The sequence below is a fragment of the Ursus maritimus genome, unplaced genomic scaffold (assembly GCF_017311325.1).
Source record: "Ursus maritimus isolate PB19 unplaced genomic scaffold, ASM1731132v1 scaffold_22, whole genome shotgun sequence".
Lineage (NCBI taxonomy): Eukaryota > Metazoa > Chordata > Mammalia > Carnivora > Ursidae > Ursus > Ursus maritimus.
This window is the reverse complement of record NW_024424675.1, coordinates 6,530,977-6,543,588: the sequence shown is the minus strand read 5'-3', so window position 1 is coordinate 6,543,588 and position 12,612 is coordinate 6,530,977. Positions and strand designations below refer to the sequence as shown.

General features: G+C 41.1%; 1 protein-coding gene and 1 non-coding gene across 4 annotated transcripts in view; both read right to left on the bottom strand.

Annotated features, from left to right (window-relative positions):
- The window catches only part of SNX5 (sorting nexin 5), a 28,301-nt gene that overhangs the window by 13,225 nt on the left and 2,464 nt on the right, over window positions 1–12,612 (bottom strand). For all 3 annotated transcript variants that reach the window (XM_040637956.1, XM_008710020.2, XM_040637954.1), the window contains 3 exons: window positions 3,179–3,283; window positions 1,776–1,886; window positions 851–972 (listed from right to left, as the gene is read on the bottom strand). In XM_040637956.1, the coding sequence (XP_040493890.1) occupies window positions 851–972; window positions 1,776–1,886; window positions 3,179–3,283 (338 nt within the window). The remainder of the gene's footprint in view (window positions 1–850; window positions 973–1,775; window positions 1,887–3,178; window positions 3,284–12,612) is intronic.
- Window positions 8,624–8,860, bottom strand: LOC121104682. Its single transcript, XR_005837031.1, has one exon. It is a non-coding gene; the product is annotated as a small nucleolar RNA SNORD17 (small nucleolar RNA).

Below are 12,612 nucleotides of genomic sequence, written 5' to 3'. Positions count from 1 at the left end.
AAAACGCCTTAGTCCTGCAGCCACATACATAGCACTGAAATCTAACAAGGCATGGAATTATCAGACATTATAAAGTGACTTTATCTCAACCTAGGCATTACAGATCACTCTAAACTTCTCAATGGTAGGACTTCAGTCTGTTGTGCTCAGTACCTTATCCTCAGAACAAGCCATGACAGGTACTCCAGCATGTGCAGAATGACTTAGTACCTGAAGGTGTGAACACTGGCCCTAGAGAATATGGACATGGGGCAGAGCACAGAGGACAAAGGCTGAGATGGGCACCATACTGATGGTGGAAGGAGAGCGGGGGCAAGAGAAAGAAGGGCAAGGATAATTTCACAACCAAGTTTAATGCAAATATCCAACTGTGATACATTTTTGTTCGAAATAATTATAACCAAATTAAAATATGCTTCCTGTGAACATAGGACTTCTTTCAAACCATCAATGTGATTATTATTCAGAGTGCTTCTCTGTAACCGCATCACTGCAATTTAGTTTCAACTGTACTTCCAGTCACCAAACTTCAGGGAATAAGACTTAGTACATTATCAGCAGCCTAAAGAGTTCTTTATCCATAAAGACACAAACAAAGGCTTACTTCTTCACTATGCCAGACCAGAATTCCATAACAAGTAGTCCACATGGGGGAAAACAATCAGTCTATCCAGTGCCCGTAGCCCCCAGGGAATCAACTGCAAAATGTAGTTCTACAAGACAGCGAGCGTGCTAGGCAACTAATTAACTGCCATACTTTACGAGAACTGCCAGCTTCTCCTGATTTCTGTACACATCACTAGTTTGGTTCTTCTCAAAAGAAACAGCCCCATCAAGAAAACCCACTTACGCTTCCAGCTCTTGCTTCATCTTAGCAAACTCTTCTTTGGTCATAGACCCTTCACCCTCTCCCAATTTCTGCATCTTTTCTCGAGGGCCATCGAAGTCAGGCTTTGTAGGAGCAGGCGGAATCTGTAGGAGAGGCAGGTTAACTCTCAAGCATTCTTGTCCCAGCAGTGATGTTCTACTCAGTGCCTATGCACAAGGAGGAAGCCAGCCCAGGGGGCTAACAGGTCAACCTCTGTTTTTCTCTTAACCGTATTCCTTTTGGCCATATAAAAGAAGTCTCCTCCCCACAACTGGGCACTCAGACTATAATCATTTGTTCAGGTTACCCATTAAGGATTTGTACGGGATAATAGTGTTTAACCTGCTTCAATGTCAGTTTAAAACGTATATATTACAATCAGTGCTAAAATGAAGTCAATGAAGCACCATCAAAATTAGTCTCTAGACATCAAAGGCAATTTTTAATTCCAGAGGATAATGAAAAGATTCCAATTTTGAGGGAACAGAATATTCTCAAACACAAGCTTCAATACTACTTTTATTAGCACAAAGAAAACTGCTCCCTCTACTCTTGAGTGGACAACACTTGTGAGAAATCTATCATACACCATCACCACTACTGAGGATTTCCTAGGAATCAATTCTACTTCATGCCTGAAAGTACCAGAGAAATAAATACCAAACCCAAAGGTAGAGAAGATTCAAACCATGAAACCATTTAGTCTTAAGGTCTTAAGACTATGCTTCCCCTCATAGCTGTAACACAGTTCTCATGTAGTTTAGCCTTTACCAATAGCACAGGCTCCAGTTGGTACATGAAATCAGTTTTCACAACCCATTATAAAAAATGGGTAAAAGTTAAAATGAACAAGATAGGGTAGAAAAACTGGCTTCAGTAATTATTTGATCTTCCAAAATGCACTTACGATAAGCCCAGCATAGTCTGCAGTTTCAATAAGAGTGTCATGTAGCCACACAAAGTCTTCATGTTGCCTTGTAACAGAAAACTCTGGGCTCTGAAACGTGGGCAGCGTGGTCTGTGAAAAACAGTAAGAAGTTAACTGGGAACCACCACTTTTTGATAAAGTGGTTTGGGTTTCCTGGGCTGTGCTATGGGAAAATTCTGCATAACAAAACATCTCAGTGAGACCCAGTCAAGAACAAAAGCAGCAACACATGATCTCACTGCAGAAGTCACTGCTGAAGATTCAACATGTTCTTTAAGGAATTCTTTTCACAAAACACCTCTCAGGTCATCTCAGGCAGATATAATCACATAGTGATCACATTGCCTCCTGAGTGAGGTATGCTAATCAAGCCACCAAGGTATTAAGAGAAAACCACATGGGGGAGGACCGTACAGATAGCATGTCTGTACGCTGGAGATGGCATGTAACCCAAAAACTTTGTATAGCATCAAACTGCCCAATTCAAATCGTGCCTCAGCCATTTAATTTACTTAAACCTGTGGCTCGGTTTCCTCACCTGTATAAAAGGGGATAAGACAATACTATCATAGGGTTATTATAAAAACAAAATTAAATCCATGTAAACCCTTTACAACAATGCCTGGCATAAAACAAGATTTCAAGACATTTTAACTAGTATGGAAGGAGAAAGGACACTGAAAATGTTCCTGAAAGGATGAACATTACATATACTCTCCGTATTTTTCAGACTGGCATATTGCCTTTGTCAAATAAAAATCTGTATATGAGGCTCTTCGGTGGCTCAGATTGACTGGATTTTTGGCTCAGATCATGTTCTCAGGGTTGGAGATGAAGCCCTACACAGGGCTCCAGGCTCAGAGAGAGTCTGCTGAAGATTATCTCTCCCTCTCTCTCTGCTCCTTCCCCTGTTCATGCTTTCTCTCAAATAAATATATTTCTCTAAAATAAATAAAATCTTTGTAAAAAATTGGATAAAGAGAAAAGTGTTTTGAATCACAACAGGAGGGGCAAAGGCCAACTTAATATGGGAAAAAGCAAGCACTTCTCACTCATGCAAATAAAAACAAAGGTGGATGATTTGAGCTGTGTAGGTAGTGGCTCCACATATCACTATGCCTGGTTTGCTTCCTCACAGAGCAGAGTATAAGCCACACACCACCAGCAATACCCACAGCCCTAGGGCTCCAGCCCAGTGGAAAATGCTGAAGGAAGAGCATTTATCTGGTGCTCACTACAAGCAAGACGAGTGATCAGCAGCAGTGCTACTGCTGCAAAATAACAGCAACCATTTCAGTTCAGGACATCTCTTCTTGCCCACGGTGAATCACGAAACTACAACATAGCATTGCTTTGATGACTGAAGTCATTCTGTCACTTACCTTGGTGTGCACTGTAAATTTGACCTTATCTCTCTCACTGAGCGCATCGGGTATGTCAATCTGAAGCGAGGGATCAACATTCAGGTCCACAGATACAGATCTCAGCTGAAATACATTTTTTGGCTATTAGTCCCAATTTCACTGTAGTGTTAAAAAGTATCCTTCCAAAAATGAAAGCCAGGAATTAAGAAGCATTCTATACAAGATCATTTATAACAAAGTCAGTTTAGATCTCTCAAGTTTACTTGAAATTGTGGGGAAACCTGCTCTTTAAATGAATGGGTAGGTCCAAAATATTCCTGTATTTCTGAACAAAGCAATCACAAGATTTTATGTCTACATGAAAAATACACTTAACCAAATATTTCAACTAAAGTTGCTTGGAACTAGATAGAATGAGATCTTGAACTTCTCACATAAATGCCCCAACTACAAAGAACATTCAAAAGGCATTACCAGATAGTACGCAGAACTGAAAGAAGTTAGAAACTAAGAAAACAAAGAGAAGATACAATGAACAGTCATGTGGTATGGGATTTCTAAGTAGAAAGACAAGAAAAATCAGCTCGAGAGAACCAGGACTGTTTCAAAGAGATGAGAAATCTAGACACAAGATGTGAATTATTATAAAAACAAAAGCCTCAATTAGGAGTATCCCACTGTGGTGACACATGAGGACAAGTGTGAGCACTGTCCTGGAAGCAAAAGTAACTGATTTTGTGATCTGGAAATACAGAGGAAAAGAATACCCAATTTCTTTTTCCCAGTTTAAGAATTCTGAAAGAACTAGACTGCTGCGGGGGGATGTGGTTAAAATGGCTCTCCTACTAAATTTAAAACATGATAAATTACCTAATTCTGAAAGCAGACAAGCTGATGGTCAATCTGAAGATCTGACACAAACACAGCATGACAGTATATGTGGAGTAAGCAGCTCATCCCCCGCTCACCCAACTAGTAAGCTGGTGCTGAATTGTCACAACACTCTAGATTACTGAACCCCGGGAATGCCAAGTGAAGACTGGCTTTAAGAGGATGACAGAGTAGGGAACACGGACATATTTTCCTTCGAATTCTTTGCTCCAAAATTTGAAGTTCAACACCAAGGTTTAACTTCTGAAACTAGAAAATCTGGTTAAATCAGTTCTATAAAGATTAAATATATTCACATACAAAAAATGGATTATTTCTCTCTTTCTATCTTAAAATCGAAAAGTACTCTTTCCCCATGAGCACTGCAACTAAAAAATTTTAAACTGCAAAAACCAGTCAGCCCTAGAACAATGGCTCCCCTCTTAAGAAATCAGCTTCAGGGGCGCCTGGGTAGCACAGTTGTTAAGTGTCTGCTTTCGGCTCAGGGAGTGATCCTGGTGTTTCGGGATCGAGTCCCACATCGGGCTCCTCCGCTGGGAGCCTGCTTCTTCCTCTCCCACTCCCCTGCTGTTTCCCTCTCTCACTGGCTGTCTCTCTGTCACATAAATAAATAAAATCTTTAAAAAAAAAAAGCTTCAAATAATAAAAAATAGTTCTTATTCAAAGAAAGGCTTCAGGTATTAATAAGATCACAGTATACTTAACAGTCCCTGATATCTCAACCTCAATACTTCTTTCAAATGGATTCTTGATGACTCCTATGAAAAATTTGCTTGTTTGGCTTAACAGTCACATGTCCATTTAGGATATCTCTGCAAACGGAGATAATGCTTCAAGGTCAGGGATACTTCATTTTATCACAACTGTGACTCTAGCTCTGACATATTTCTGATAAAAGCTTCCTTCCTTCTGTTCATTTACCACTGGGGAAATACAGTGTTGGAAAAGACAGCAAAATACACACCAAATTGATTGCAGAGAATACTAGCCATCCCATCTATCTTATGTTTATATCTGGTAGTCCAGGAAATAAAGTAGGCCAGGTGTAAAAGAGGCAAGAGATACTGCTGGAAAGACAGCGTATCCCATGGGACAGGTCTAAGGTGCATTTAAACAACTCTCTTTCCTAAGATTCCAGCTCCCAAGGATGTCACAAATCCTGGTTTCTAGCCAGCTCTCAATTTCTGAACACTGACAATTCCATTTTAGCCCATTACAACTGAAGCAAACTCCATGAGCCTACAAACTCCACAAGGACTACATTTTGAACTAAGACTGAATGACCCTAGGGGAACACACTCTAGTAAATGGGGTTCATTTAAGCACCTCAGTCAAAGCTACAATGGACTTTCCCAACTGCTTTTTGTTCCACTCAACAAATTATTCTGGTTTCCTCTCTTCCCATACTTTCAACCACATAGAGGTAAAACCCCAGACTATTTACTATATTACTACCTTCCTTTCTCATCAGCATAGAAATATGGGGGGGGGGGTTGTTTTTTGGGGTTTTTTGCAACAAGTACACAAAGAAATAGCAAAAACCACTGGAGATTTCAAAAGACTTTCCATCATAGGATATCATGCATCCAAGCTTCTCTAGCACGTAATCATTTTTGCCAGGGCACATCACTCTACAAAGGGACTGAAAAAAAATCCAACCACCTGACATAGTCTTAACCACCAAAAAAACTTCACATAACAGAAAGCCTGCATTTGAGCCTTGAAGAATTATTGTCTGAAAAAAAGATACTAGTAAAATTCCAAGCATTCAGGCCATTACCAACTCAAGAGTCCTCATTCACAAGTGAAGTGAACTTTCTTGTACTGAAGAAGCATGTGCTGCTTCCAGATAATGCAGCAGATACACCATCAAGGAATAAAAAGTTGTGAAATGTTCAAAGCTTCTAAGTCAGCACTGTATCCTGACTCCGGAAGCACAAGTGTGACTAAAAGGTCAGCATTCCTTCTTCTTAGTCAACAAAAACAACACCCAGCAGCCCCATGCCACAGTATTTGCTAATAAATCACAAGGATGGAGGGTGTAAGGACAGCACCCCTCCACATACTTTCCCCCATGCACCCACCTCCATCCCCTATCCTAAAGAAGTATTCAGAGTACTGCTTAGCACTGCAGGCCAACACTGTCAGTCTTTGACTTGGGCCACAGATGCCAAAAATGCCTAGAATGGCTATTTAAATCAGCAAGGAGGCAGACTTGAGATCTGACCTTAGGCATATTAATTTTTCTGTTTCCCAGTTCCCTTAGGTACCTCCTGAGAATCGAATTTAAAACGTTACCTACTCTCAAACAATGGAAGTTTTAAAACTTTCTTTTGTAGATTTCCATAGAAACCACTGCATCACATACCCAAAGTTTTAGATGGTGTTTCGGCCCCCAGCGTTCTTCCCTACCAGATTAATTCTTAGTTAGGATTACAATAATTTTATGAGAAGAAAAAAAAGGGGGGGGTGGTAAACAAGCAATGTTCCATTTAGAATGCGAATTTTTAACTGTTTTTAAAAAAACCTGAATGCTGGGGTGCCAGAGTGGCTCAGTCAGTTAGGCCTCTGCGGCTTGAGTTGGCTAGGGTCATGGTCCCAATTCTGGAGTCAGGCTCCCAGGGAGCCTGCTTTGCCCTCTCTCTGCCCCTTCCCCCTGCTCGTGCTCTCTCTCTCTCTCTCAAATAAATAAAATCTTAAAAAAAAAATCTGAATGCTTGGTAAGAGAACCTGAAACGGAGAAAAACTGACACAGAATCCCTGTGCATTTCCTCACCTATTTATTACCTTTACAGCTGGGGCACCTGATACTGCTACAGGACAATTTGCAGACTCTGAGCCGCTAAGGACCGCTTTTTGGTCCAAATCTTACTTAGGACTCACCCTGGTACAAGACAACACCATCTGCAAAGCTCCCTCTTCAAATGGCTTAATGGGTTACAGATGGGAAAGGGTAGCTACCTGTGACTGGAAGCATCTGCCTTCAGCTCAGGGCGTGATCCCAGGGTCCTGGGATCAAGCCCCGCATCGGGCTCACTGCTCTGCTGGGAGCCTCCTTCTTCCTCTCCCACCTCCCCTGCTTGTGTTCCCTCTCTCGCTGGCTGTCTCTCTCTCTCTGTGTCAAATAAATAAATAAAATCTTTAAAAAAATAAAAAAATAAATGATGGGTATCAAGGAGGGCACTTTTGATGAGCAGTGGGTGTTATACTAAGTGAATGAATCACTAGATTCTGCTCCTGAAACCAATGTTTCACTATATGGTAACTAACCACAAATTAAATAAAAATTTGAAAATAAAAAATTAACAAAACCAGTTTCACACACAGGAAGAAACTGGATATGCTAGCACATGCGACACCAATGAGTCTTCCCTTCAAACGGTTTCTTTTTTTTAAGATTTTTATTTTTATTTATTTATTTGACAGAGAAAGAGAGAGACAGCCAGTGAGAGAGGGAACACAAGCAGGGGGAGTGGGAGAGGAAGAAGCAGGCTCTCAGCAGAGGAGCCTGATGTGGGGCTCGATCCCAGAATGCCTCCCAGAATGCCGGGATCACGCCCTGAGCCGAAGGCAGACGCTTAACAACTGAGCCACCCAGGCGCCCCTTCAAACTGTTTCTACCTCCTAAGGATTTTGCTTTGTTATCCTTCCTACTGCCTAGGAACTAAGACCCCTTTCAGGGATGGGGGCAATAAGACACGTCATCCATGAATGGTCTGTTAACAGCATGTAGCCAAAACAGAGGCAAAAACAAAGGCAAGAAGCCTGCCTTGTAAACCAGATTTTCATTTTGATCACAAGAACCAAGAAATGGTATTTCAGCTAGAAAGGTATGCACACCTTGCCTAGTCCAATACTCATTAGTGAGGAAATATATCAAAAAATGCTCAGCTGCAGACTTACTCTAGATTTGTATTAGTTCTGAAACAAGACTCACATGATCATACTTACGAAATATACTTTGCTACTGTTTCAATTCGTAAGAAGTGCTCTATTAGAAATTCTAATAACAGGGGCGCCTGGGTGGCACAGTGGTTAAGCATCTGCCTTCGGCTCAGGGCGTGATCCCGGCGTTCTGGGATCGAGCCCCACATCAGGCTCCTCCGCTATGAGCCTGCTTCTTCCTCTCCCACTCCCCCTGCTTGTGTTCCCTCTCTCGCTGGCTGTCTCTATCTCTGTCAAATAAATAAATAAAATCTTTAAAAAAAAAAAAAAAAAAGAAATTCTAATAACATATCCTCCAAACTCCTCTTTATGGTTCAAGTATTACTACTCCAAGTGTTTGTTATAGTTTTCCTCCATCCTGAAAGGTGACCACAATCTATTTATTATCTGCATTCAATTCGAACTTTTCATCATAGCACTGGTGCATGAAAAACAATTCAATCAACTATAAGCAATGTCTGGGCTCTGCTTTTACAGATATTTGCCTTCATCTCCTGCCTCCCTCCCCCCACACCAACTGGATCTCCCCTTCCTATAATTCAGGCCTGCCAATATCATCTCAGTCCTCAAAGATAATAGGACCAAAGACTTCATATGCTTTTACAACTAGATGAAAGCCTGCAGCAAGTGATCAGATTTCCACCACTCATCTTGGTGAGATGGGACCCAAAGGGACCCATCCCTGCTGACACCAACCATTCTAACCGGTAGTCCACCAACACACAAGCTGCCCACGGTAGAACACCGCAGACTGCAGGGCATTTGGAGGCTACATAGCCCCAAGTTCCTAGAACAGGAACTGAGGCTTGGAAGAAGGTCAGTGCAGCGCACTCAGCGAATGGATAAACTGAATCATCACTTCACAAAGCTGCAAGCCTATGAACTAGTGAAATTCCAACAAGGAACCAGAAGAGATTAAGCTGAATTACTGGCTTAAATACATTAATTTCAAGAAATCCATCTATGTGCCAGATCCCTGATTTTCAAATGAGTTCACAAAACAAACGGGTTGAACTATATGATCTGTAATGATCTTGTACCACAGAAGTTCTACTAGGAAGCAATAAACCAACACTTCAGAGGAAGTAGCTCCAACGAATCCATTCAAGGCCCCAAGTCCTTCACCTCCCCACCAGGGCTGCTTGCTCCCAGCAGTTTCCTGGTCTATCAAGTCCAGGGCCCTCTGAAACAAACCTGACATTTTACACACTAGTCACGTTGATGAGGATGTTTAGAAACATTAACCACCATGCTTGCTTAAGCAGCACATATACTAGAAACATTCACCACCTGATCCTCATGAACTTACTTTATGATCAACCCAAGATGAAATAGACAGGTTTGAGAATAAAAACAATTTACCTTTACTACCAATGAAGTGGTTCAGCAACATGGACAGAGAAGTGTCTGAGGTTAAGCTTGCATCATCTAAATTTGAGACACAAAGGATAACATACAAAGAGAAGGAAGCCTGCTTTGTGGTGGTATTTCTTCTGCTTTGAGTCAGAGGTACGGCACATTACCCAGATCATTCAGATGCAAAGACTGCAATACTAGCTTTTTAAAACTGTATCATTTACCAGCTCCCCCTATCCATTGGCACAATGTTCAAGCTTTGTAGTGCTCTCTGTGAAAGGTCAAGCGAAAGCCTTGGAAGTTGGTGACATCCGCCTTTGTGCTCTTCATGATTTGCACGGACGGTCTGCCCCACTGCAACAAGTGAACTGTAAACTCTTCAGGCAGAAAATGCACACCGCAAGTTAACATAAGCAACTATCTTGAGGGGCACCTGGGTGGCTCAGTCAGTTAAGCGTCTGCCTTCACCTTGGGTCATGATTCTGCGATCCAGCCCTGCGTAGAGCCTCCTGCTCGGTGGAGTTTGCTTCTCCCCCTCCCTGCCGCTCTGCCTACTTGTGCTCTCTGTCAAATAAGTAAAATCTTAAAAAAAAAAAAAAAAGGCAACTATCTTGTGAAAATTACCCTTTCTCTCCAGACCACAGTAGTACCTTAAAAAACTACACCAAATTTGTGAAAGGAAAAAGCAGGAGGGAATCAAGCCAAGGACCCAATTTCTAAAGTGAAGGAAGTTCACTCATTTCTGTGCTCCTCCAGCTACAACTTACACACACCCTCTGTGTATTTATGGTTTGCATTTGGGGTGTGAAACAGCTGATGATTTCCACATTCCTCTTTTAGGGAGAAGATCTCTTTTTAAGAGTTAACTCATTGGCCAATTATAAATAGGTGTTAAGAGGTAAAGAAATAGCTTTTTGGAAGGCTAGATCATGCAGAGAAACTTCAACTTATACTTGTGATAAGTTTGCCACATTTGTGTGAGACAAGATGTCCTGCAGCTGTCTTCCTGCCGTTTCAAAAAGTAAAGGCAGAATTTTACAAAGCTCTGAAATACTTTCCTCAAAAGAACTGGGTTCATTAGAAGTTAGGCTGTTTCCTTAAATACTACCTACCTTCACGGCATGAGACTTTCACCACTGGCTATTTGAAGCATTCAGAGTACTAACCTACAGAACTACTCTTGCCTAATTTCCTCAAACATTCAGGCCCTGACAAACAAAGCAAGATGTTCAAAAAGCAGGACTTTACACCAGTTCTACCCACAGCATACTTCTCGGCCCACAATGCTCTGCGAGTGCTGGGTCAGAGCCTCAGCAGCCTCAGGTTTCCAAAGTGGCAATGAACTCCACACCACGGTAAACACAGCAGCCCCTGCAACCTTCAACTGATGAAGAAAACCACCCTTAACCATCTTTGGATATGGTTCCTCAATACAAGTGAGAAAGCTAACTTCCAAAGATGGTCAACAATGCTTATTATTTCCCTAGAATTTATCAATCCTAAATCTGACAAAATTTAAAATGGGCTTACTAAATATTAGCCTCTGTAACACAACCTGACCCACACATATCACACATTTTAGGGAGAAAAGTGATTCTCAAGGGACCTTTGACAATGCATGATTTTATTCTCACTACTACTGGAGGAAAGGGAGCCATCACCTAAAAGGGGCCAGGAATACTGCTGAACACCCTACAATGCACAGGACAGTTCACCACAACAAAAAATTATCAAGCCCAAAATGTCCACAGTATTTAGGTTGAGAAATCCTGCTTTAAACTAAAGCTCTATATTAGATGTTCAAGTCTCACCAAATGAGAATTTCAAAATGTAAAAAATTCTCCCTTGGCCATTTCTTCTCACAGCCAAAAAAATGTGAACAGATTATGACCTGCTAAAGTAGTATTCACAAATAAGGATCTGAAGACACGGTGTACAAGTTACTGATCCAGAACTAAGGTTTGGGCAGTTCTGATTAAGTCATACTTCTGGCGTGTAGAAAATTAAGAGCAAAATGAAGTCAACCATTTTAATAGAAACTTAAGTCTACAAAAATCAGTAATTTGGACTTGCTATAGTATTGTTAAAAAGTTCAAGATTGTTCCTGTAACATGAATTGTAGGTCACTCTTCATCCAAGCTGAAAGAGAATAGTGTCCCTACAACTTCCACACCAGTTTAAAAAGACATGGGGTGGGGTTCCACACCAGGCTCAGTGGGGAGCCTGCTTCTCCCTCTCCCTGCCACTTCCCCTGCTTGTGCTGTCAAATAAATAAAATCTTTAAAAAACAAACCAAAAAAAAAAAAAACACAGGGTGCCTGGGTAGCAATCTATTAGCATCTGACTCTTAGTTTCAGCTCAGGTCATGATCTCAGGGTCCTGGGATTGCACCCCATACTCAGGCTCCACGCTTAGCATGGAAACTGCTTAAGATTCTATCTCTCCCTCCCCCTGCTGTCTCTGAGATAAATGAAATCTTTAAACAAATAAAATAAAAACAACTAGCTGCAAACCAGAGCTGCATCATAAACATTAATGACTGACTGAGGAGTCACCATTCAAATTCCACATAACCAACTAGTGAAGGGCCAAGCTGTAATAGCAATAGACAGGGAGGAGTATTCACAGCTTTCTCATGCTTAACTTCACTCTAGTAGCAATTTATCATTAAAAACAAAAACCTCTAAGAAGCAATCAGGACCCACATTCAATTTACCATAGGTTTGCTAAACTAATAGAAATGAGACTCATCAACTTAGAAAGATACACATTGAATCTTTAAGCAGAAACTCAAACATGCTGCCCATCTATTTTAATGACTTTCTGGCAAAGGGAAGGCTCAGGAAGCCTAGAAAAGTACAAAATGACCGAAGGCCAGGGTAACTATTTTTGCAGGAAAAAGGTTCTGCATAATCTCCAATTATTTTCCCCTACTCACAAAAAACTCCAAGACACCAGAGAACTCTGGAGGAATGGGGAATCTCAGTACTAGTTTATTATGCCGATAAGGCCTAAAATGATGTTAATATTTTAACTCTTTCAGAAGCTAGACTTGGTAAAACCTTACTTTTCTAAAGATCAAAATACAATCTTCCCTATCTGTAGAGGATGAGTTAAAAAACAAAATTAATCATGTTATCTCTTTTCCTCAACTGCTTTCTGGGAAAGGAGACAAATCCCAACACCCTCAACTAACGGATGTAACTAAACGGAAATATTAGGCTACCAGATACAAACCAATACTCCTTTTAGTTTTGCTG